The sequence below is a fragment of the Manis javanica genome, chromosome 2 (genome assembly GCF_040802235.1).
Source record: "Manis javanica isolate MJ-LG chromosome 2, MJ_LKY, whole genome shotgun sequence".
NCBI lineage: Eukaryota > Metazoa > Chordata > Mammalia > Pholidota > Manidae > Manis > Manis javanica.
In genome coordinates this window covers 176040877-176067106 of record NC_133157.1, presented here as the reverse complement: position 1 = coordinate 176067106, position 26230 = coordinate 176040877, and the positions used below count along the sequence as shown (strand labels likewise).

At 37.8% G+C, this 26230-nt stretch overlaps 1 protein-coding gene across 1 annotated transcript; it reads left to right on the top strand.

The window, feature by feature from the left end:
* Positions 1–508: 508 nt before the first annotated feature.
* Positions 509–25546, top strand: TMEM64 (transmembrane protein 64). Its single transcript, XM_017659312.3, has 3 exons — positions 509–1536; positions 16553–16708; positions 22640–25546. Exons 1-3 carry the CDS (start codon positions 733–735, stop codon positions 22829–22831), a joined length of 1152 nt encoding a protein of 383 aa, XP_017514801.3. The 5' UTR covers positions 509–732; the 3' UTR covers positions 22832–25546.
* The last annotated feature ends 684 nt before the right edge of the window (positions 25547–26230 follow it).

Sequence of the window (26230 nt, the reverse complement as noted above, 5' to 3'; positions counted from 1 at the left end):
GAAATCCGCAGGGAGACTTCACTACCTGGGGAGGTAAACAATTAGCAAAACCTCTCTAAAGAGGACTAAGAACTCTTTTTCGTCTAGCGTCGGCAAAGAAAGTGTGGATGCGAGCGCCCCGAAAACAGCCCGCTCGGACCAGAGGTTCCTGCAGAAAGGACCAGTAGATACGCGGCCAGGACCGTAGGAGCTTGAGGACTGGGAGAGGGTCTGAGCGAAAGAGCGCGCCCCCTGACACGCGGCACGCGCGCGCCCGCCTCGGGAGGCCGGGAGCGCGCCGGGCCCCGCCCCTTCACCTCCCTGCAGCCCTCTCCCTCTCCCGCGCCGCATCCCCTCGGCGCTTTCCCTCCTTCCAGCTACGGCCCCAGCAGTCCGCAGGCGCGACTCGCAACCCAGCGGCCTCCTCCCCTCCATCCCCGCAACCCAGAAGAGCTTTGCGTCACGGGGGCGGGACCAGAATGCAGCCAGCTCCAGGCCTCGCCCCAACGTACCCGAGGCCACGCCCCTTCTGGTGGAAAAGGGGCGGGTTCGGCCGGTGCGCGGTCCGGAGTTTACTCACTTTCTGCGGGACCGTTCCTCGTCCCCGTGTCCTCGTCTCCTTCCCCGGCCGTCTCCAGGCCGCCAGAGCGGACGCAGGGAGTCGAAGCCGGGCGTGCGGGGCGCCATGAAGGGTCGTTGGCCGCGCGGCGTGGCGGAGGGCCTGGCCGGCTGAGGGCCCGCGTCTGCCGAGGCATGTGGAGCCCTGGCGGGAGCCTGCTCCAGACGCCCCCCAAGCTCCTGCAGCACGCCGCGCCCCCCGGCCGCGCGGAGCTACTCGCCGGCTGGGCCCTGCCGCGGACGGCGGGCGGGGACGACCCGGTGGACCGCCTCCCCCGCGGGGGCGGGGCGAGCGCGGCGGCGGCGGCGGCGGCGGCGGCGGCCTCGGGCGCCCTGCTCGGCGCCTATCTGGAGCGCCACGGTCCGCCTGCGGCCTCGGAGCTGCCGGCGCCGGGCGGGGCATTGGCGGGCGGCCCCGGGAGCTGCAGCGGCGGCAACGTGGTGGTCGGCGTGGCGGAGGTGAGAAACTGGCGCAGCTGCTGCCTCGGCAGCACCTGTTGGTGCCGGAGCCTAGTGCTGGTCTGCGTGCTGGCCGCGCTGTGCTTCGCTTCCCTGGCCCTGGTCCGCCGCTACCTGCAGCACCTCCTGCTCTGGGTGGAGAGCCTCGACTCGCTGCTGGGGGTCCTGCTCTTCGTCGTGGGCTTCATCGTGGTTTCGTTCCCCTGCGGCTGGGGTTACATCGTGCTCAACGTGGCCGCCGGTTACCTGTACGGTTTCGTGCTGGGCATGGGACTGATGGTGGTGGGAGTCCTCATCGGCACCTTTATCGCTCATGTGGTCTGCAAGCGATTACTCACCGCCTGGGTGGCCACCAGAATCCAGAGAAGCGAGAAGCTGAGCGCCGTTATTCGCGTGGTGGAGGGAGGAAGCGGCCTGAAAGTGGTAGCTTTGGCCAGACTGACCCCCATACCTTTTGGGCTTCAGAATGCAGTGTTCTCGGTAAGTGTCCCGCTGTCCCATCCTTCTCCAAGTCTGTTTTTGAGAGATCTTGTGACGGCCTTGGAGGGCGCTCTATCAGATACATGCCAGCAGAGAAATGACATTGACAACAGGAGTTAAAAATACTTAACGTCGCACCCTGAGAAATCTCATAAGCAAATCTAAGTCAATATGAGATCTGGTAGAGAAAGAACACTTCCTTTTGGCATGAGTTTGATTAAAACTGATGAGTCCTTTTAACTACGAGGGGGTATGAATGGAAATGTCCATTTTAAAGATTTTTCATCTTAGTTCTTTAGCAGCTTTGGCAACAGGGTTAATAAGGGCTTCACCTTCCTAGCTTTCTCGCCTACGTGCATAAATGCATTCAGGCTTTTGCCTCAAGTTTTTAACGACCTGGGGCTACAGGAAGTGTTTGGGTAAACAATGGAGCGGATAGATAGCTACGGACTCCACATTTTTGGAGTTTCCCAAAATCTGTAATAGGCCTAGTGGCCTAGTCTTCGTCAAGTAATTTGCTTTAATACAATGTAAAGGGGATAATCCTCCTGTTTATCCTATTTTGGAGGAACTTCATTTTGAAATCACTAGGTACTGGCTAGAACAAAATAGAACAGGTAACATATGCCCAATGAGCATATAAGTTTTCTTCTCAGGAATGGCTGATAAGGTACATCATACTAGAAAATTCGTACTGATAACCATAAGCAGGGTGGGTTTTGGAGCCACTGGATATAGTCAATGACATCTTGTTCATTTCTGTTAATCTACACTCTTTTTTGCCTTGTATTCATATGTTCTGCTTATCTAGTTTAGGTTTCTCTACTAGTGTACATCTCAGCACAACTGACTGAAGAATAGAAACACTGCTAGTGAGACCATCTGATTGAATCTGATCTTTACAAACTCAGTAACTTTGGAACAAATTATTAACCCTATTTGCCCTTGCTTCTTTCCTAAGGTGATGGGGTTAAACTAGATCACTGAGCTCCCTGAATTCAATGATACTAAACTACGAGGTCATATAGAGATTCCCAGGCTTCAGCTAACCTTAAAACTATGTATGGAAGTAAAGAGATATAGCTCAAAGCCATAGAAATTAATGTATTTTATGTTAGTGATTCTAACATACTGTTGTGTTTCAAAAATAAATTATGGTTAATGTCTAGACACTTGTCATTCTGCTTTGTATTAAAAATAATTCTAACCAGGCTACGTCTTTGTGATTAAAATTTTTTTCTTCACTTTTTTCATGCTTTTCGCAAATCTCATGTTGATTCTAACCAACAGCTGCAGTGACTGTAGAATGAGGCATGTGAAGGCATGAAAATAAGGTGTTTTCTGTAGAGATAAAGGTTGGTTTTACCATAGTTTGTATGTTTCCTGTCTTAAATTTGTACCTTTTTACAACATCCTGTGGTATGAAGTATAAACATGAACTTTGATCCAACCTTGGGTAATACTAGATTAAGGGTCCTACGACTTTGAAAGAGGGTTGGGACTAAGTAACTGGCAGAGTTTCATTCTGTTTGCTTTGTTCTCCAATACAGCTTGTACATTTGTGCCTTTTCTTGTCCTTCTACTGCATACCTACTTTCCTAGAGTAAGCCCTTTCCACAGATTTTTATTCCTTAAATCAGCCCTGCAGAAGGTGAGTATGCATATACTGTGGTCTGGAACACATGGCTGGTGCCTGGGAGTCCTGCTGTCCACGTCTGTTGACCTTGGTCAAGTTGCTTATCATCTTAATGGTTTAGTTCTTATTTGCAAAATGGGGAAAGTATAGTGACACCTAATTCGTAGGATTATTAGGATAATCCTATGAAGATAAATGCATGCAATAGAGCCTGGCTTAATATACACTCACATGTTGGCTTTTCTTGACCATCACTGCTATTATTACCCAAGGACACCTAGGTCTACTAAACAAATGGTAGAGTAAACCATTTCACAATGACAGTAGGGTCTCAATCCTGGCTTTATTTCATCATTGTGTATTTGTGCCTAGTATAATCTTGACTATTTAAGGACTCATTATATACTTTAAAATTAAGATAGATTTTTCTTTTGATAGTGTCTTGTTAACATATTAAATGTGTGAATAATTCGTCCTTGGAAATAATTTAAAGTAATTATATATATAGTTGAAACTGAGCTTGACGAGAAGCAACTCTCAATTTGGCATTGTGAGGTCAAGAAAAATGGCCTCTTGAAATAGGTATCATTGGCATAGTTTTACTGAGTAATAAATGGAGGCTCAGCCATCTAGAAACCCGTTAAGAGTCACCCATCTTCCTGAGGTTTGAACTCAGGAATGGCGGATAAGGTACATCATACTAGAAAATTCATACTGATAACCATAAGCAGGGTGGGTTTTGGAGCCACTAGATATAGCCTATGACATCTTGTTCATTTCTGTTATTCTTAACTCTATGCTTAGTTGCTGTTTCAACCAAAATAGTTTACTGAATTAACCTAGGGTAAACTTAGCTCAGGCTGATTTTTGTTTTAGTCCAACATTCCCTTCTGTTTTCTAGAACTTCATTCCATCTCCACCCTCTGTGCTCCCATGCCCCTCTGACTTCCCACAGCTGCCCTCTTTCCAGGCATATTTCTCTTTTCTTCTTCTGTTCTTGACTTTTAAATTATCCCCATATCTTCCCCACCCACTATTCCAGTTAAAATTCATTTTTTTTCCAATACCCATGATTATCAGGGCTTACCTCAAAGAGGAAGTGAGATATAGTAGCCATGAGAGGCACAGGCTTTGGAAATAGATAATCCTTTATTAGTCCAGTCTGAATTACAAGAGTTAAATAAGCTTATGTAGTGAAGGCATTAAGTATTTGCCTGACACATAGTCAATTCTCAGTAATTGTTAGCAATTATTGCTAGTGATGGAGGTAGTGGTATTTACATTTTACAGGCAGGATCTGATTGTGAAAGGTGAATATATGGAAGAATGGGATTCTCTCTTGCTTCTTATCTACTCTTTATCTTCTTTCTTCCTCCATGTGTTCTAAAATGGGATAAGCAAGCAGACACCACTTTTGAAACTCTTGAAATAGACAAGTACCTAACACCTTATATAGTATCAATTCTGAGATCATAAGTAATATAATTGCCCAAGTACATATTTAAATTTTTTCTTCTTTTAAAAATGCACCCATTGTTTCTTCTGGGAAATATATTCCCCTTCCCCCCAACCCAGTGTTTTTCATGTAATCCTGGTATCTGTAGGTATTACTGCCCATTAAGATGGATTTCTAGCCCGTACTCTGTGTGCACATTTCTAGGTACTGTTCTTAACTTGGACATGTATCTGGAATGATCATGTCTTACTGCTTCCATCAGGATAGGCTAAATTATGCTGCAGTAACAACCCCCAAATCTCAGTGGATTAAAAAACAAAGGTTTCTGTTTACTTGTTGACAAAGATCCAGGTTCAACTTGGTTTGGGGCAGAGGCACAGAGTCTCTGTTTACGCTGGATCCAGGCTGACAGAATCACCATCTTTACTTGGTTACTGTTACATGTTCAATTGCACACTGGTTTCTAAAGCACACCTGGAAGTAACCACACTTTTTATTCTCACCTGAACAAGTTTCATGGCCACAGCTAACTTCAAAAGGGGGATATGTGTACAACCAAGGAGGGAGTACCGGAGTCTTAGGGATCCATCTTCATGAGTCACACCTGACTTCCTCTTCCTTCTCATCCCTCACATCTATCTAATCACTGGCTAAATCCCATGAATTCTGCCTCCTGAAGAGTTCAGCCCACTGCCACTACCCTTGTTCAGCAGCACAGCCTCCCACCTGGTCTCCTTGCCTCTGGGCCAAGGAGTTCCCATTTTTTCTCTGTCCAGAAAGATCTTTCTGAAATGCAAATCTAATCATGATACTCCAATGCCAGACCATCAAGTGGATTTTCTTTTCCCCTTGGGATAAATTCAAAACCCTCACAGCATATCCTCTTTGTTTCCATTCCACAATTACCTTTGATGTGTTAATTTATTTAATCCTAACATTCTAAGAGGTAGACATGGTATATCTGGTTCAAACAGCAAATCTTGTCTGCAGCCTTGAAACTTCATGTTTTCCTTTTCATTAATTGCTGGAAAAAGAAACTGGTTCTGTAAGAAAGGATTATTGTTGCAGGTGTAGAAGGAAGTGGACTCCTAAGAGAGTAAAGCCATCTAGAAGAAACTTGTTGATAAAGTTGAAAACTGAACACATTCCCAAGAATAGCATCCCATTGTCTATTTAGTAAGCATTGAAGTATTCTTGTAAGATCTGCTCTAAGATGCCTCCCTGGAGATACCTGGACTTTCTACAGTTGACGTTACTGTGAAATGTCAACTTTAATCCAAAAAATATTACATAATTGGTTGTTGTGGGTAACAGTATTAACATTGGTGCTTGCTGCTTCCAGAGGGGTTTGACTTTGTTGTTATGCAGGTGATCCAAAAAGGCATTCTCTGTCACTCTTCACTTTGGTCACTGCAGAAGTTAAAAAAGTCAAACCTTTTTCAAAGGGTCCTTCTCTGAAAGGAAGACCCTGAGAATTTTATACATGAGAAATTTTATATCCATCATCATCAAATCTTTCTACCTAGGATAGAAACATAAAGTATAGGAATGAAAGATCCTCTTATTCATATATTGCATACCACTTTACAGTGTGCAGAGCAATTTTATATAGCTGGTATCTCCCAATCACAGCAGTCCTTCGAGGAGGTATCAATGAATTATACAGGGACAAATACCACACTTGAAATCAGACTTGGTTCTAACATTTACTGTGACATCTTAAGCTAGTTGTAGTTACCCTTAAAGAGCCATTCTTTCTGTTGTAATATGTGTTTAATAATTCCTGCTGCATAGCCATGATAAAATACAGCGTCTGTTCATTATTTACTGTTTCCTTCTCTCCACCGTGTGCATTCCAAAATGAGGACATTGCCACTCAGAGATTTCTCTTTAGTTTAACAAGTATTTCTGTTAAACTCACCAAGTACCCAGGCACTGTTCCGACATTCACACATCACGTACTTGATGCTCAGATCAACCTTAATCCTTATTTTACAGCTCAGGCAGCTGAGGCACTGAGCAGTAATGTAACTAGCCTAAGGGCACATGCTAGTTGGGGGAGTCAGTAACTGAGCCAAAGTTCAATTGTGCTTCGAGAAGAGCTGGGTTTCTCAAGAGGTCTGGTTCCATTTGCGGAGTACATGCTCAGTGGCGACGTAAAACATTATGGAGGACCGTACATGAATCGGGCACTGAGCAAGATTCTGACAGTTGAATTAGACATCATCCCAAAACTTTGGAACAGATATGGATGGTTGGGAGTAATAATTATCACTGTACCGTGTAGCTCATGATTATTTTCTTCTTACTGTTAAACTATTCTGATGCGCTGCCATTGTTGATCAGATGGAATAGAGACAGAGACACAGTGTTTTGAAGGAGCTTGGAGTCTAACTCCAAAGGGTCATATATCACAGTGAAGCTGGCAGATGTGATGGCACCTCAGCCCCATCCTTAGACCTCACAGCACTTCTGAGCAGAGCAAACTGGTCTGTGGGCAAGGCCCACTGTTTACTTTGTACAGCACATAAGCTAAAAATAGTTTTTCCATTTTTAAATGATTGAAAAAAATACCACAAGATGAGTACTATGTTGTGCATGTGGGATTTATATGAAATTCTAATTTCAGTGTCTGTAAATAGTGTTATTGAAATACAGCCCTGCTCATTCATGTATGTAGTGTTTGTGGCTCCTTTTATGCTAAAATGGCAGAGTTGAGTAGCTGTGACAGAGACCTGAAAGCCTAAAAGACTTCCTACCTGGCACTTTGCGGAAGAAATTTGCACTACAGCTACAGCAGTCACTGGAAAAAACAGCCCCCAAGCCTGAGTCCCTGCAGCTGTATGGGGAGGCCCTTAAGCTCTCACATACGTTGTATTTGCCTTTGTATTTTTTCTTTTATAAAAGCAATATATGGATACTGTGAGTAAAATGCAACTGCATTTAAAACTGCAAGGCCTGGCCCATTACCTGGCTCACTCTCAGTTGGCTATTTTTATGAGCTCACAATAGGTTAGAAGCAGAAACAAAAAGATAGTTGAAGCAAATACAACTAATGAATTTTCCTCAAGTTTGCACTGAGTAATCAAGAAAGCGATAAGTTTTACTTTTGGTAATTTAGTTCACAAACAAATTTATTACAGTTAAGTGAAAGTTTTAGACTATATAGTGATGGTAAGACTGCAAGTACAGCAAAGTCTTAGTCTCATGGACATTTTTAGGGACCTGAAGTTCTGTTTCAACTCCTGTGTGATTCAGTGAAGTCACTTAATGATCTGGCCACCAGTCATAGTTATAAAACGAGAAAGGTTACATATACAAGGCTTCAGAGTTTGCTCTTAAAAAGGCAAATGTTCTGAGCAACAATTTAACTATCTTTCATTCTAATAGGTTGGAAATAGTATGTTCTGTAAAAATGTTTTTCATCTTCAATTCCTATTCTGTGTTACAGATATAACAGATTCAGATATGGATGGTTGGGAGTAATAATTATCACTGTACCGTGTAGCTCATGATTATTTTCTTATTACTGTTAAACTATTCTGATGCGCTGCCATTGTTGATCAGATGGAATAGAGACAGAGACACAGTGTTTTGAAGGAGCTTGGAGTCTAACTCCAAAGGGTCATATATCACAGTGAAGCTGGCAGATGTGATGGCACCTCAGCCCCATCCTTAGACCTCACAGCACTTCTGAGCAGAGCCAGCCATTACTTCCTTGAGACTGTTTTCCCCTCTTTGTGCCTCTTGCCTTATCTCATCAGCTTCTGTGGCTTTTATGTGCCATATTTGGGCTAACAATTCACTGATGTGTATCTCTAGCCTATTGTATCATAGTAACATATACAGTATGTTTTATTACCTCTTCTTAGATTAAAAAAATTTTTTCTTTACTAAAAGTTGTTTTAACAGTATTTGTTTTTTTCTGTCTACAAAATGTTTATTGTAAAAACTTTGAAAAGTATAAGTACAAAGAAGAAAATAATTAACATTTTAATGTTTATTTTTCTTGTCTTTACATTTATTTACATATGTGGTTTCCTTATAGAACATTGTAAATAAATGTTATAAATGATTTTTGTGAACTTTTAATGAATGTAGTGAACCCTTTGGTCATCAAGTTTCATACCAAATGATTTAAAATGACCCCACAGTGAGCTATGGTTTTCTTAGTATCTTTATCTGTACTTACAGCTGAGCCTTATGTATAGAAGGTATTTGGTAAGTTTTTGTTGAATGAGAAAACATAATAAACCTAAAGTTCATCTAAAAAGTAACTCTATAAAGAAGTTCTTTTTAACTTATGTTCCCGAAATTATATGCAGTAGTGTTGACTTTTTTTCTGGGGAGAAGTTTCAATGTGTGTGTATCAATCAGATTCTCAGATGGATCCGTGACCCCCCAAATATTTAGGAACCATTAAAAGCTGTTCCTAATTTAGGGACATTGTGCCAAAGTGCCTAATTAGGGACTCAATATTGAAAAAGTCTGTATGTATAAAGATAACTTCTGCACTGTAGACTAACCTAACCATCTCTGTCAGTAGAAACCTTCCCCCTGAGCCCATCCCAAATCCCTCAAGGTGCTTGAGTCTAGCAGAGAAATACTATTCTATGTATATCATGGCATAAATTCACTGACAATTAATTTCCATGTATGGGGGGGAAAGGGGAGGTGTTCTCAATTTCTGAACAGCCAATTACAAATGACTGCATCCTAGCCTGTTTACAAACTGGCAATTATTATAAGTCTCAGCATTTATAAATAAAACAGTCTTGATGTTGATCTATAGTCGACATCCATAAACATGTTTAGTGCCTAATATGTAGTAGGCATCATGCTGAAGACTGGAGACACAATAAAGAACAGGACAGATAGGCCCCATTCTTCATGGAATTTATAGTCTGGGGAAGAGGGCAAGGGGCAGACAGTGAAACCTTCAATTACTCTCTAGTCTGAAGGGGACAGCAGGGCATAGTGTTCTGTCAGAGATCTTGAAAGCAGTTCTTAATGCAGGCTTGGGAACACGGGAGCTTTGGGGGAGGTTTCCTAGAGAAATTGATGACTGGACAGTGAAAGACAGTTTTGGACTTTTGCCCACATAAAAGAAGTGGGAGGAAGGGTGTGCATGTCCTTGCCAGAGGGATCAATGTACAAAGGCCTAGAAGGAAAAGACGGCAAGTAGTGTTCTAAGAAGAGGCTGGGACACAGTGTGATTAGACAGTCAGAGGCCATGTGTAGCTCCTGCCTGTAGAAGAACCTGAACCTTATTCTGATGACAGTACAAAAGAGTTTAAGCACGACTGGATGTGCATTTTTAAAAGATTTCTGCTGGATTTAGCACAGGTGGGAGTCTGGGTATCAAGACCAGGAAGGGAGAAGCTGAATAGGAACAAGAACAGATGGTGGGGAGATTTCTTAGTTATTTAGGAAGTGGCATTGCCAAGACATGGTGGATGACTGGATGTGGTAATGAGGGAGGAATGAGCTATGTGACTGATTTCTGAGGTGTCTAGCTAGAGCAACTGAGACTGGGACATATAAAGTATTTTGGGGAGAGAAGGAAAGGGAATGGGCAGAGTTTTTCCTTAACCAGTTTTAAAATTTTCATATTGCTGGGAGTGAAAACTTGTTGCCGTTTGTTAACTTTTTCCCTTCTCTCCAGCTGTTTCTGAAATGTTGGTAGTATTTGGAAGATATATATACACAATAAAACATAATTTGTCAACAAGTAGGAATAGATGGAAAGATCAAACTGTAGTCATCATAATTTCTTTTGACCATTCTTAAAAATTTTTGTAGGTATTCATGATTTTTTTCTATATAATATTATTAAATACATTTTTAATTGGAATTTACCTTAATAGTAACTTTGTCAATAAACAATGTCCCTATTATATAAACCAAGAAATAGAACTACGCAGGAAGGTGTAATTAGCCAAAACTAATATTAGATTCATAGAGCTATGGATGTAATTTGAGTTCTTCTCAACACAGATCACCTTTATATTCTTCATTAGATCTATGTTGAGATATTCTGTGTAAAGACAATAGAGTTTTACAACAAATTTGACTGGATCTATACTGTCGGAACTCAACCAAGAATTAGGAGAAGTGCAAGTTGCAGCGCTCCAAAATCTTGCAACTACAGACTATCTACTGTTAAAAGAACATATGGGATGTGAACAGTTCCCAGGAACGTGTTGTTTTAATTTGTCTGATTTTTCTCAGAATATTCAAATTCAGTTAGACAATATCCATCATATCATTGATAAGTTTTCACAAATGCCTAGGGTGCCTAACTGGTTTTCTTGGTTTCACTGGAGATGGCTGGTAATTGTAGGTCTGCTTTGGTTATGTAGCTGTATTCCTGTTACGTTAATGTGTGCACGCAATTTAATTAGTAATTTAAAACCTATACACGCTTATGTTACACTACAAGAAGATATGTCAAAGAAATAATCTTCCCATGTTTTCTTCCATCTGCTACTTCTATAGCTTCTCTTCTTCCTTCATAATCACAACCCCTAAGTAGAATTCGTGCCTCATATCGAAATTACCGAGTATCATAATTCTTCCAAGTGGTAAAGATACCTCAAGACAAATGCTGGGCATAGAAGCCACAGGGCATAAATCTGCAAAGAAGTAAAAAGCTAACCTTTTCAAACAATATTGCCTCTCTCTCACTTACCAACTTCACATCACCGGAAGATGACTGGTTAGCCAGAGACAGGTAAGATTCCTCAAGGGAGGAACAACCTAAGACAGGCACAGTCGCAGGGGGGCCTTCAGGTGAGAAACTGGGGATCAACAGAGGTGAGGCTTAGAACCTCACCCCCCCTGTTTTGAGAGAAATCTTCTGCATCCGTGGATGTTTTGTTGCCCTTGTCTAGCTTGGATTAATACTTAGTCTATAGGCACACACCTGATCATCTACATTTGCCCTCTTACAGCACTAAACTATGTTTTCTACCTTTATCTTGCATCTACCTACCACTTCAGCATTTTATTAAAAATAATAATAATAATAATAATGGAGAAATGTGGGATTCACATATAAATCAAGGATAAAAATCAAATGAATAATCATAATTGACCTGATTGTTTATAGTTCATGATGCGTGATCAAAACCGAAAGTTTCTGTGATGACTGCCCTTGTACTGTTCACCATGTAAGAACTTATTCACTATGTAAGAACTTGTTCACCATTTAAGAACTTGTTCGTTATGCTTCAGAAGATTGGAGACTGTTGAGAATTAGGCTTGGGATTGGATAATGATTGTGCATTGAGTCCCCTATACAGAATTTTATTGTTGTTAACAACCATTTGATCAATAAATATGAGAGATGCCCTCTCAAAAAAAATAAACAAACAAATAAATAAATAATTAAAAATAAAAAAAGATAAAAAAATAAAAATAAAAAACAATAGAGTTTTTTAGTAGGTTGAATTAACTGAAAAAGTGGAGGAGCTGGGGGCAGGGTTGCCCAGGGAGCTGTACTTTCTGCTATGCCTGAGAGGACAGCAGGCCCTGGGTTCAGTAAGCATCTGAAGATGGAGCTTCTCTTAATGCCAGCTCCAAAGAAAAACAGCTCTTGCTCTTCAGAATTAAGGTTTTTTTCTTTAATTTCTTTTTTTTTCAGGTAGGCTTTTCTTTGTTTTCAGGATCTATTTGGTATATGGTAAAGTAATATTCTACATTAACCCCTACTGGCCTACACAAGTGAATTACATCTCCCACTAAATCGGACTATCTCTGGAAATAAGAATGTATATACTTTTATAGTGCTATTAAAGTTTTAAAAGCATGGGAGGATGGCAGTCAGCGCTCACCATCCCCAAAACTCACGGGAGTATTTGATCACAGAAACTAATCAGTACGACCACACTGACATCCTAGGCTGAGATTTCTGGTTCTTCAGAGTGAGAGAAAAGTCCCAGCCAAGTTCCCAGGGTATTACAGGCAGGAATTCCGGTGGGAATATTCTAGGCCCACACTTAATGTCTGTGGAAAGTAGGACATGGAGACGTTTTTAAAAAGTTGGTGTATAAGGTCCTATTGGGGAGAGAAGTCCAGATAAGTCTGGGAATAAGTATTCTAAATTAATTATGCTTGTTAGAGACTGGAGCCAGATGCAGATTCTGAGTAGGACCTTGGCCTATAGAAAGTACTGTATTAGAATAATATGCAACCTATATATATTTAATAAAATTAGCAATAGTTGAAAAACTATTTGTGTTGCTCCTTTGGTTAAATCATTTGACACTCCAGCAAAACTGTTTATAATGATTAGTTGAAATTAATCTTTTGCTTTCTTTAGATACACATATTTTTGGAAGGAAGTACATGTAAATAATAATACCTGCTTTTTCCCTAGGATGAGGTTTGGTCATGAAATGCTTGATAAACTTTCTTTGGACAAAGGTCTTGTTGAGTGGCAGAGTTGTTTCAGGTTTATGACATCTGTTCATAGAACAGCCATTTGGATATGACTGATGTCATCCGTGAATGTTAATTTTGTGTTCTACTTAAAGTTTGTTACATTTAAAGAATATAGACTGAAGCTTTGCATTCTGATGTTTCAGAACTTAAATACTTATTTTAAAGATAACTTCCAAAACACAGAATGTTTAATTATTAACTGCAGTATAATGACTTTATAAGGTTTATTTTTGTTGTATTTACTCATTTTATACATTTGCATGTTATTCTAAAGAAAGTTTTCCATTCCTTAAGTGTGCAGACTAACAAGGAAACCTTTTTTAGCCCCATTTGCATCATTCATTGACGATAGACTCCCTGTGCTTTTCTCCTGAGTACAGGCCCATTCCCCTACCACCCCAGACCCCTAACAAGTATCATCCCAAATTCTTGGCCTTTGTTTTACAGGATTCTCTTTCATGTGCCCTATAAATAATCCAAACCCCACTGCCAACTTTGCTAACACATCCTGTACTTTCCCTGTTATGTTGTCTGTGTTCATTCTCTTCCTGGAACACCTCACCTTCCTCATCTCACCTGTCTCTGCCTGCCAAACCCGTATTTAGCTTTGAATCCATTGCATATGCCTCTTTTTTCACAAGGTTGCCCTTTGGCCCCATTCCTAATCCCTGTTTGCTCTGTAATGCTCTGCACACAGTCTTTCACAGGGTTCTTTCTGCCTGTTTATGAGGCAGCTGGTGGTGTGTACTTGTCAGTGTATAAATCCTTCGGGGCAGGAGCCATGACTTAGTTTCTATCTCTTGCAGGCACCTACTGCAGCATCTTGCATATGGTAGTGATTGAGTCAGTAATTGTTTAGGTGGATTGTTAACCAGTCACTGCAGCATTCTTTCCAAACTAATTTATCATCCATGAGTAGAAATGAATTCAGCTTTACTGAAAGTATGATTTACATTATTTGTTTAGATTGTAGTTAAAGAGTAACTATAGGTTACTCTATTAAAATAACAGATTTTAATATCAGTTAAAAAAAAAGGTTAGTGAAGTGGCCAGTAGCTTTTTTACATACCAGTAATACCTAGATGGGGATATAGAAAAGTTATTTTCAAAATTAATAGCAGTAGCAAAACAACAATAACAAAATGCCTGGAAATAAATAAGAATTGCATGATATATATGAATAAAATTACCAAACTTTAGTAAGAGATGTAAAAGGTTCTGAGTGATTATAGAAACATTTTTGGATAAGAATACTGAATGTTGTGGAGATTTCAGCTCTATCCAGATTAATCTGTAAATTTACCTTAATTCTAATATAAAATTTACTATTATTTTTTGAATGACAGTGATTCTAAAATTTATCTGTAAAAATGAGTAGGTAAGGATAGTAATGGAAATTTAAAAAGACTAATGAAGGTGTTTAAAGATGGAAAATTATCAGATATTACCTGATAGTCTTCATAATAATTTGGTTTCAATACAAGATTTAAGATATCAGTGGACATTATTTGATAGCCCCAGATAGACCTTTTAAATATAATTACTTCATTTATAATAAACATCACAATTCATAGGAAAAGTTATTGACTATTCAGTAAGTAATGCTAGGAAAATTGCCTACTGGGGAAGGGAAGGAATAAGACTATATTCTCCCTTTTAATTCTAATAGAGTCCAGAAGAAATAAATGGTAAATGTGAAAAAGAAATATATAATCAGAAGAAACATAGGTAAAAACTAATAATGGATCTAAAAGGACTTTCTAAAGCTAAAAGAAATAGAAAATCAGGAAAAGATTGATATTTGATTATATGAAGATTTATAAACACTTGTATGTCAAAACATACAATTAAAAGATAAAGGACTTTAGAAGAAAATACTTGCTAAATATAAAAGACAGAAGGTTGCCCTTACTATATAAAGAGCTCTTATGAATAAATAAGAGAAATACTTAACATTCCAATTAAAAAATAGGCAAATGTAGAAAAATAAAGCCACCAGAACTACAAGTAGAAAAATGTATATTTAAAACTAATATCATTATAAATTAAACAATGATGAAACATAATTTTTACCCCATCAAACTGAGATTAAAATGTAAGAGTATGATGAAATGGACATACTTATGCATTCCTTATTGATACATATGTAAATCAGTGTGAACTTTTTGAGAAAACAGTTCTTACTGCTTAATCCAGTAATTCCACTCCTAGTGACCTATCCTAAAAATGAAGATACATACTGTTTTAGTATTTTCTTGCTATGTAACAAATCCCTCCAAAACTAAGTAACTTAAACAATAAACATTTATCATCTTATAGTTTCTGTGGCTCTGGAATTCCTGTGCAGCATGGCTGGGTCCCTGTGACTCAGGTATTCTCACAACCCTGCAGTCGAGGTGTTGGCCATGGCTGCAGTCATCTTTAGGCTTGCCTGTGCAGAATCCACTTCCCAGCTTGCTCATGGGGGTCTTTGCTCAGTGTAGGCCGAAGACCTCAGTTCCTTGCCACATGACCCTATCCATAGAGCTACTTACAACATGGCAGCTTGCCCACTTGAGGGAGAAAGGGAGTGCTATGCTTTTGCAAGTCACATCTCACTGCTGCTGTAGTTGGCTAGAAGTAAACACTAGGTCCAGCCCACAATCTAAGGGAAAGGAGCATACAAGGGCATGAATACCAGGAGATGTGAGGGTTTTGGGGGATATTTTAGACATTGTCTCTCACACAGGTTAATATTCAAGGGTTTTTCAACTTTTTAAAAAATTTATAATAGCAAAAAATAAAAGCATAATCACATATATACAAAGAAACAAGGATGCAATGTAAATGTTCCACAGTAGAAGATGGGTTGAATTATGCTACATCCATACAGTGGTAGTATAATTACAGAATAATGATTATTTCTACCTTTTTTGAGGTAGATGCTGCTACCTCATGTACTAGGCATTTGCTAGATGCTGTACAAATATCTGATCCTAACAACAACTATGTAAGGTGGTGGTTATTCTCTTCATTTTACAGATGAAAAAACCCTGGTGCTCAGAGACAAAGCAGCTCATTGAATTCTTAGCACTGGAATGTCTAGTCATCTGGCTTCGAAGCCCAAGGATGACACTGCCACTTAAGTACACTTATGAAGAATGTGAATGACACAAGGAAGATTTACAAAACTGTTTTTCCAAAGTGATCCATATGTGTGCACATTTACATCTAAGAACAAAAAAGTCACAAGTGTTAACTTTCAATGGCAGAATAATAGAATATTAAAATTTTTCTTTAAACTTTTATTTCATTCTAAATCTTCTGCATTCAGCATGTATTCCCTTTATAATCATCTGTAAAAACCAGAATGCTTTGCAAAGTATTCATTCCCTTCTCATCCCGGGGAAAAAACCTCCAGCAAGACTTGTACACACAGTTTTACGTGAAACTGAAGTTTTACTTGGTAATGAATCATTCCCTTTAATCTGCTCTTCTAGATTACTGAGCTCTCCTTACCCAACTATCTGATGGCATCTTCAGTTGGACTGCTTCCTACCCAGCTTCTGAATTCTTACTTGGGTACCACCCTGCGGACAATGGAAGATGTCATTGCAGAACAGAGTGTTACTGGATATTTTGTTTTTTGTTTACAGGTGAGTTTAAGGCCAAGGATTTTGTTTGTTTTTAATTTTCTTTTTGTATGATATTGCTGATTTAAACCTAAAAGATTTAATTCAAAATAACTTAAGAGGATTTTTTTCCTTTTTATATCTTTTCTTGTTCTTTCAATTATGCTTCATATTTTGAAGACATTTACACTTTGAATTGTGTGGATATATGCAGATGTCTAGAACTGAATTGACACTGACTGGAAATTCTCTTAAAGAAAAAAAGGAATGATAAAATAGGGCTCTTTTTACAGGAATTATTTTCAAAGTCATCAGTAAGTCAAATACTCTTGTTAGTGAGAAGTGTTGATAATATGTTCCAAAGGTAACTTTGGTGAAATTTGGTGGGGTTGGATTTTTAGCTTAGTTACTTTACCTTCAAATTATTGATCTCTTCTATTGGCATTTTTCAGGAGAATTATACTGGCAATGTAAATTTTTTTCTAGTACAATTTGATGTAGAAAAAACATTTTTAGAAAGCATTACTTTATAAAAAGTGTCTGAAGTATTCCTTACAAATCCAAATAAGATTTGTTTGATTTTTTAAGAAATTTTAAGTAAGAATTTTAGTAAGATTGATTATTATTACCAGGCAAACTGTAACACAGCTTGGGGTATATACAATTCCAAAGAAGAGGTTGATAATAAAGGAAATTTCTGCTATGTAGGCAAATTTATTCAGTGCCTTTAAATTGTATACAGAAAGAGTTAAAAATTCATTTCTTTAGTTGTGATACATTTAATTCCTGAGATTTACCAAAATATAAAATCACTATGCTTTTAATGATTTAGTAAGATGATGGTGATAGTGATGATAGCTAACCTTTATTGAGTGCCTTATATGTCATATAATGAGTTAAGCTCATTTAATCCCTACCAAAACCTTAGAAGTATATACTTTTATTATCTCGAGCCAACTGTGTACATCTCTTCCCAACTCTGCTTTACAATGAGGTCAGCTTTGTTAGCTTGAAATTGATCATGGTGGGAATAGTTACTCCATGGAAAATGGCAGGGGCTTCAAATCAAGACTCCTGCATCTGATCCCCGAGAGCTAGTTTACTAGCATACCAGTGGATAATAATTTTTCTAAAGTCACAGCTGCAAGGGGTAGAACCAAGAACTGAACTGAGGCATTTGGCTCTAGAGACCATGCTCATAACCAATAGACTGTAGCTTATTAAGCAGATAATACTGAAATAGCCTAGCTTTGTGTGTTTACTGGTAACCTGTTAGTTTTACTGGTAACTTATTAGTTTTAATTTATACCATTATTAAATATGTATTATATTACAGATTTACTGTTCATGGCATTATTTCTCAAGTTTTTTAGGTGTACTATATTGTATTAAAAAAATAGTGTGACAGATAAAGCCAAAGTTAGTTAATTTTCTTTGTGCTTATGGAATACAGATTTAGTAAACAGAGTAAGCCCAAGAATATTTGCATTGAGCTATAAATAAAGCTTGTCAGTAAAAGGGCTTGCTTTAAGAAAAATATGACATATTTTTGATATTTGAGGAGTCTGTTTTTATTTTTGTTTACTTTTTTCCTTCAGATATATAATATATACACATATATAATATATATATATACACACACATATATGTAAAACCTGAATCTTGGTTCAGTTTTAATTGTATTGGTATGCTAATCACCTATTAAACTTCCTATGCATTGTATCTGTATAATAATTTATGTTTATAATTATCCTGAGCTACTATAAGATTATGACATACATAGCATACTGATTATTTTAGTGTAAATTAAAGCATATCTTGCTGTTTTTTCTAGTAAAAATGAGCAAGCCATTTGAAACATCTTTTTCTTCTTACATTTGAGTAATTAGAATTTGTCATTATTAGTGGTTTTTTACTGTTTGCTACTTTATATTTCAATGCATCTTAGTAAATCACTCAACTATAATCAGTGGGTTATATAATAGAACAAAATAGTTTGTACATTTGTTGGTGGTGCTTCTAGACATATAGGGCCCTCTTTTTTTTCAGTGATTTATTCCCTCTTTGAGCTGACAAATTTAAGCTTAGGATACAAGACAGAAGAAAAAAGGCAAATGTGTCAGCTCAAGCATTTATGAAAACAACTACCACCACAACAAAAAGAAGTGAAGGCATATCTGTGCCTGTTTGATTTAACTAACGTTACTTATAGCTTAGGTTACTGCAGAAAAGATCTTATTCAGCTTGCAGAAGATGCACAGGAGAATAAAAAGAGAGGGAAATTTTGAAGGGGAAAATTGGCATAGGGAAAAAAGGTGAAGCTTAGGTTAAAGTTAGTAACTTGATGAGGTTCCTTTCCTTGTATTTGCTAAAAGTGTGCTGCAAATTTCCCTCTGAGCTTTATGGTCACCTTAAGAGAAGCCACAGTGTCTGTGAAATTAAGGCAATACAAACACATGATTTCTTGCATGGAAATCCAACTTACATTCCATGACCTGTTGATTCACTTACCCTTTCCCATGACTTAACATTTTTCTGTGTTACCCACCAGCCAAAACCCCAATCCTGGGTAAACCCAGATTTTTGATCTGCTTTTTACATGTCCCTTTGGGGATGTCACAACAACAAGCCGATTGGCAGTGTTTAATTCGTGGTTTGCAAACCTTTGGCTGGTTCACAGTGCTGCCCCAGACTCCAGCTGCCCCCTGTGTCTTCTCCACCCCATCAGTTGTCTCAGTGACGAGTGCAATTGTTATCATCTCACAATTTGAACTCCTTCACCTACTTCCCTCTTCATTCTCAACAGTTTCTCTCTCTTAACAGAAGAATAAGAGGCCTTCAAATAGGAAACCCCTAAATATACATAAGAAATCTGCTAACCTGCTTGTATTCTGCTCATACTCATCTTGCCTCCAGTTAACAGTGGAAGAGATGACTTTCTGTATGTATAAGGCTGATCTTGCACTTGGGTTTGATTCTTTCATTTTAATAGAGAAACTTTTAAAGAAGTTTTTTTTTTTTTAACACTTCATTGGGCTTTGGAAGATGGCATGTTGGCAAGAGTCAGTACAGATTGCTAGGCCTGGGTTCTGAAGCACATCTGGACAAATCCCATGTAAAATGTAGCAAGTTTACCCTTGCTGGAAACCCAAAAAGTTTTTCACTGGGTCTAAGCTTACTTTCTGTGGCCTAGCCGCATCCTTCCCTCAAGCTGTCATCACTAAACTTGTCCAAACAGATGCAATTTCCAGTCATCTAACTTGACCCCTCCTAGCAATATAAGACTGTTGACCAGACTTTTTTTAATTGAAGTATTGTTGATATACAATCTTTTGTTGGTTTCAAATGTATAACACAGTGTTTCAACAGTTACCCCTCTTATTAAATCCCAACCTTTCTAGTACAGTTACTATCTATCAACATAGAAAGATATTACAGAATCACTGACTATATTCTCCATGCTGTACTACCTACCCATCCCCTTGACCAGTTTATACTATGATTGAATTATTGTGCCCCTTTACCCCCCCTCCCCGACTTGGTAACCACTAGTCATTTCTCAGTGTCTTTGAGTCTACTTTGTTTTTTCCTTCTGTTTTGCTTTGTTTTTATACTACACAAATAAGTGAAATCAGATGGTATTTGTTTTTCTCCCCTGGCTTATTTCACTGAGCATAATACCCTCTAGATCCATCCATGTTGTTGCAAATAGCAAGATTTTTCTTTTTATGGCTGATTAACATTCTTTTGCATATATGAACCACATCTTTATCCATTCATCTATTGATGGACACTTAGGTTGCTTCCATATCTTGACTATTGCAGATAATGCAGCAGTAAACACAGGGGTGCATATGTCCTTTTGAATGAGGGATTTTGTTCTCTTTGGGTAAATTCCTAGAAGTGGAATTAATGGGTTGTATGGTATTTCCATTTTTAGTGTTTTGAGAAACCTCCCTACTGCTTTCCACAGCAGTTGCACCAATTTACATTCCCATCAACAGTGTGGGAGGGTTTCCCTTTCTCTGCGTCCTCACCAGCATTTGTTGTTTCTTGTCTTTTGGATGGTGGCCATTCTAACTGGTGTGAGGCAATATACCTCATTGTGGTTTTAATTTGCATTTGCCTGATGATTAGCAATGTGGAATATCTTTTCATGTGCCTGTTGGCCATTTGTATTTCTTAATTAGAGAAGTGTCCATTCAGGTCCTCCACCCATTTTTTAATTGGGTTGTTTTTTGGGTGTTGAGGTGTATGAGTTCTAACAAGGCCTTTTTAAAACACTTTGTTCCCTTACCTCCTTTGATACCACTATGTTGATTTTTCCCCCTCTTCTCTGGTTCATTTATCAACACCTCCTTCTCTCTTCACCTCTAAATGAATGTTCCTCAAGATTATAGCCTAAGCTTCTAGTCTTATTCTGAAAACTTTTCTTCTTGCCAAATCCAGTTACTCCGGTGGGTGCTATTATGCTTATTTGTGTAAGCGCCCCCTAATATACACCTTTAGCTCAGCCGTCTTTCCGTGGTTTAGACCCATTTCACTGAGCAGTTTGGTGTCTAACAGGCATCTCAAACTCTGCATGTCTAAACAGAACTTAGCATCTCATCCACACCTTCCCTCAATAGTTCTCTAACATTGTTTCCATCCCTTTACATGGTGTCACCATCTACTGATAAGTATCAAAATTAGGGTTTTTAGTAAGTATATATCTTTTCTTAAGAGGGCTAACATGTTAGAGAGCAAACACAAGATTTAAAGGCCCACCTTTAAAATATCTGATGTGCTTAGAATTGTATTGATTAATGGGTACTTACTTAATGGTGCCCCTTGTACAAGTTAAGAGTTCTCCCCCACTGCCCCACCTACCTGACCCCCAGTATGCTTTGCCTCTACTTTTACTCCATCACTCTCAACACCTACGTTTAGAATACTTTTCCCATAGAACTGTTAAAATTCTAGGTAGGCTTAATTGAAACAGTGTCATATCTTAGGGTCACTATAGTTAAAGCAACCTTGGGAAACTTGCTGGGGCATTAAATAACACCTGCTCTAACCCTGTTTCACTGAGAGTATTTGCTCCAAACTCTTAAGAACCAATATACAAATGAATTTAGGAATAAATTCCATTTAAAAGATGTGGACTGCTTAGACATTCTCATGCATTGTATGTAAGATGTTAAAACACAGAAGGACCACAACTTTCTGTTGGATAGTGGGAGGAACTCATGTGGTTTAAGGGACTTACCGGAAATTGCGTAACTAGTGAACAGCTAGATCAAGACTAGAACCTGACTTTCAGTTTGATGCTTTATCTAGTATCCTTTTGAGTGGCAGTTTTTTCTCTCAACATCATATTTTCCTTTATTTTTATTTTTTCCTATGTCATGCTCAGGATCTCTTATTAATTTCTTTTGAAGTTTATTGGTATTTCATTTTTTTAGAAGTGTTTCTTAATATTTTTAATTTTGGCTACACCAGGTAGTTTATTTGCAAATGGTAGTGCTTCTCTCAATGTGGGCTTAGAAAGAACTGTGGACATTTATAGTTATGCAAAGATATAATGCTACATTAATTATGTTAGTAAAGTTCAGCTAGCTATTACATTTACTGTAGACATTTTTTTATCCCTTGAAGGAAGCTTTTTGGTACAAAGAGATAAGTTTGACTTGTATCAAGGAAACATCCTTTATATGGACTAAAAGGTATATATGCTTGCCTTATGTGAACCTGATAGCATATAATTACGCTATCATAGTTACTTCTAAATGTTGGCCCTCTATTCCTAGGGGAAGTAGCCAAGGAAAGAATAGCTGTGTGGAAACTATTTAAAAATCTTATCTGACTATTTGAGGAGCATCCTGTTTGAAACATTTTTAAGTCAAATATTTACTAGATTTATTTCTCCCTTTTTTGTGTCAAGTGTTAACTGTATTATTTTATTTTTATTCACAGATTATTATAAGTATAGGCCTCATGTTTTACGTAGTTCATCGAGCTCAAGTGGAATTGAATGCAGCTATTGTAGCCTGTGAAATGGAACTGAAAACCTCTCTGGTTAAAGGCAGTCAGCCAAATACCAGTGGCTCTTCATTCTGCAGCAAGAGGACCCTAACATTTTCTGGAGGTGGAATCAATATTGTATGATTCTAACAAAATGTATGATTGCCAGGAGCCTAGTGTGCTGTCCAAGGTCTAGTGGTCACCTCACTAGTGGGCAGAGACAAGTTCTAACTGTATATGGCACAAACCTGACTAGTTTTTAAATTGCACAATTTTTTAAAACAAGAATCATTTTCTGGATATGTAAGTATAAATGTAGATGCAATTTTGGCTGCACCTCTTTATCATTTATTATGCCTGTATTGGCCTATAGGTCTGCACTTTAGTGTTTTTTTAATTGTGTTCTTTCTGGGTACTTGTGAACAAAGAAATAACCCAAATATTTTTCTGCTTAGTGTCTTTATTTATAAAGCCCATAGTTATATGTATCTTTCATACTTATAAAGATGAGTAAAAGTATGCAATTTTAAATGCATAATATTATTGGATGTTTTTTGCTTTGGTAGTCTTTCCAGAAAGAATAAACTGCTTTTCTGTTTGGTTTTACTGTTTTAAGGGGGACCACTCTGCTTCCCTTTTCCTTACTAGTCAGAAAGTAGACATTAACTTTTGGTTGAATGTATTTTTTGCAACCATCACATTTTGCAGGGCCATTTACACCTGCTCATACAAGCTTAAATCCTACATTGTGGGACTGAAGTGCTCTTAAGATACCTTTTTATTTTCACTGTGTAATATGCAAAGCAAAAGGGAAATTATGTAATGGGTGATAGCTCGAATTAGACCTTGTGTTCTAATTCCATTACATTAATTTTACCCTTGTTACATCTTTCATCAAAGGGCTGTCCCATAGCAATTTTACTAAAACATTTTATTAAACTTCTTTTTCTTTTTATAATCGTAATCAGGCTTTGAAATAGAAATGTTTTTCCTTTATAATGGTGGGGATGCCATCATTGAAGCTGTCACTCAGGTGGCCTTGTTTGATCAAAATGCCTTTTTAAATAAAAAACAAAGCTTTAAAATCATGTTTGTAATTCCATTCAAGTGCATATACATTTGTCCCCATAGTCTTCAGCTTTAAAAGTATAAATACAACTTTAATTTAATACCCAAATTTGTATTATTTGCCCTACTATAGAGTAGGTTTATTTTGTTTATTTTTCAGTACTCGTTTTTCTCTGATAAGACTCAGGAATTCTGAAATGTGAAATTAAGTCTTTCAATTCTTTCTCTTGTAGCATGAATTGAGTGTATTTATTAATAGCACTTATGAGTATAGCATACAATAATTTGGCATATCATTCATATGACATGTATTATTCATTTACCACCTTATATTTTTTAAATAGTTTAATTGTGTACTTAATTTTTTTGCAACCAGTACTATAGACATGAATACAAATTTTCTGATGGGTATCTCTTTTTCTGGCGATGAAAATTCCACCTTATCAGAGACCTCCCATTGCCTTTTCATTAGGATAGAACTTATGCCCTGATTTACTAAAGTACAAAACAATTCTTTGTAGGTAGATTATTCTGGTCTTATATTACACATGCATTTGATCCTTTTTTGCCCTACTGCAGGTATAACAGTTTTCCTTCCCTTCATATTACATAAGTTTTCTCATCTTTGAGTAACAGTGAACTTTATATGTCCATACTAAGAAGACCTCGTCCACTTAATGGGCCTCTGAATCCTTCCTTCTTTTACTAGTAGAAAAAATACATATAGTATTGAAATACTACTTTTCTTTCAATCCTAATTGTTTAGTTGTTTTGGGGTTTTTTTTAAAAAATGATTTTTAGTTTCATAATCCCAATGAACAATACATTTGATTTAGTCTTTCTGTTTAACTTGACAATATTTTTCTTGTGATTTTTGTTTGGTGGTTAGTTTTTGTTAAAGGAATCAATAAGATCACTACTTGCATACCTGTTATATTTCATGTATTTTTAAGCGCATTTATTTACTTAGCATTTTGTAATTTGAATAATTTCACCAAATGATTACCTTTAATAGTTTATAATGAATTCTTGCAATTGTGGCATTTTGCTTGGTACTGAAAATAAATGTAAAGATAAAAGAGAAACAATTTTTCTGTATTCTGCCAATCATAACTTTATAAAATAAAATCGTCCATTTTTACTTAAAATAGTATGGATTTACTATTTCTAAAACACTAATCTGAAGCTATAGTTTTCCTTTTCTTCATCATTTCCAGCCTCCAAGTAAACAGTCCATTACAGTTACACTATTTGATAACTAAATTTGGTTGCTGGGATTTTAGATGTGTGCTCTCCCTGAATTTTATAAAGCATTGTCATGCCTTATTCATTCCATCTTTAACCCTGCCTCCCAGATTTATGGCAGCAGACAATTTCTACAGGACCCTTTTATGTTGCCCAAATATTGGCTCCAGTCATAGAGCATATATTTATAAAATAAAATGGGATTTCTCAAACTGCTTAAGTGCAGTATAAAGTTGCTTTATGCACATTTTAAAAAGCATATATCTAATTTTCCAAATCTGATGAAAGGTATGTTCTATTTTTAATTCTCTGGCCTTTTCCTTGGTTTTCTACATTTTGTTTTATTGTTTATGATTTTGTCTCTTCTTTGTCAAATTTTTTTATGTAGATTATTTTTAAATAACACCTTGTTTAAAAAACATGTACATAATAATTTACTGAGTGCTTTCATGTCCATTTCCATTTGATCATCTGATTTGTAAAATAACTTGAAATCTGTACTCTTTGGTTTGTGAAAATAATAGAACCAGATCTCTATCACTATAATGTGTATTGAGTTTATGTTCAAAAGTGACTGTGTGGGTTTGTTAAGAGCCAGCGATACCCTCGTTTTATGCACTTTGTATCCATCTGCAGCCTTTCTGAGATGACTTCCTCCTGATAGGGTCAAGTATGTGACTATGAACATTCCCCTCCTTTGGGAAGCTAGTAAGTTCAGTAGTTACTCATAATTACCCTTGCTATATCTGAGCTAAGTGGTGTAGCTACAAGCATATTCCAGCATTTCTGTGTTTGTTAACGTGCAATGTTGATTTGGGCTGTTCTTGGGAAAGGTACTGGCACTACTTACGTCAGTATTTGTGGCGCTACCCTTAAAATACTTGAGAAAGTCACTACATATGTGCCAGATTGATGCAGGTAAATCCTTAGATGCATGGTAGATCCATGCTGTTCAAAATCAAGTGGTATTTGCATAGAAAAAGAAAGGTTTATGAGGTCCTTGGGAACAATGATTCTCACCAATGTTGGTGATCTTGGTGATGGAATTTTGTTCAGATAAGAGGCCACTCACTGTGTCAGAATAATGGTCAGAATAACACTGTCTGATTTTTAGATTGGACATTGCTGATTTCTGTTATAATCTGTTTAGGAAATTATTTTTTTAAAGGTCTTTTCTCTAAGATAAAAAGCCTTTAAAGATGGAGAAGGGGAATCAGCAATTCCATGGCA

Coding starts and splice junctions, on each gene's coding strand:
- TMEM64 (XM_017659312.3), top strand. CDS start 733: ATGTGGAGCCCTGGCGGGAGCCTGCTCCAGACGCCCCCCAAGCTCCTG. Junction 1,537..16,552: donor TTCAGAATGCAGTGTTCTCG/GTAAGTGTCCCG, acceptor CTGCTCTTCTAG/ATTACTGAGCTCTCCTTACC. Junction 16,709..22,639: donor ATTTTGTTTTTTGTTTACAG/GTGAGTTTAAGG, acceptor TTTTATTCACAG/ATTATTATAAGTATAGGCCT.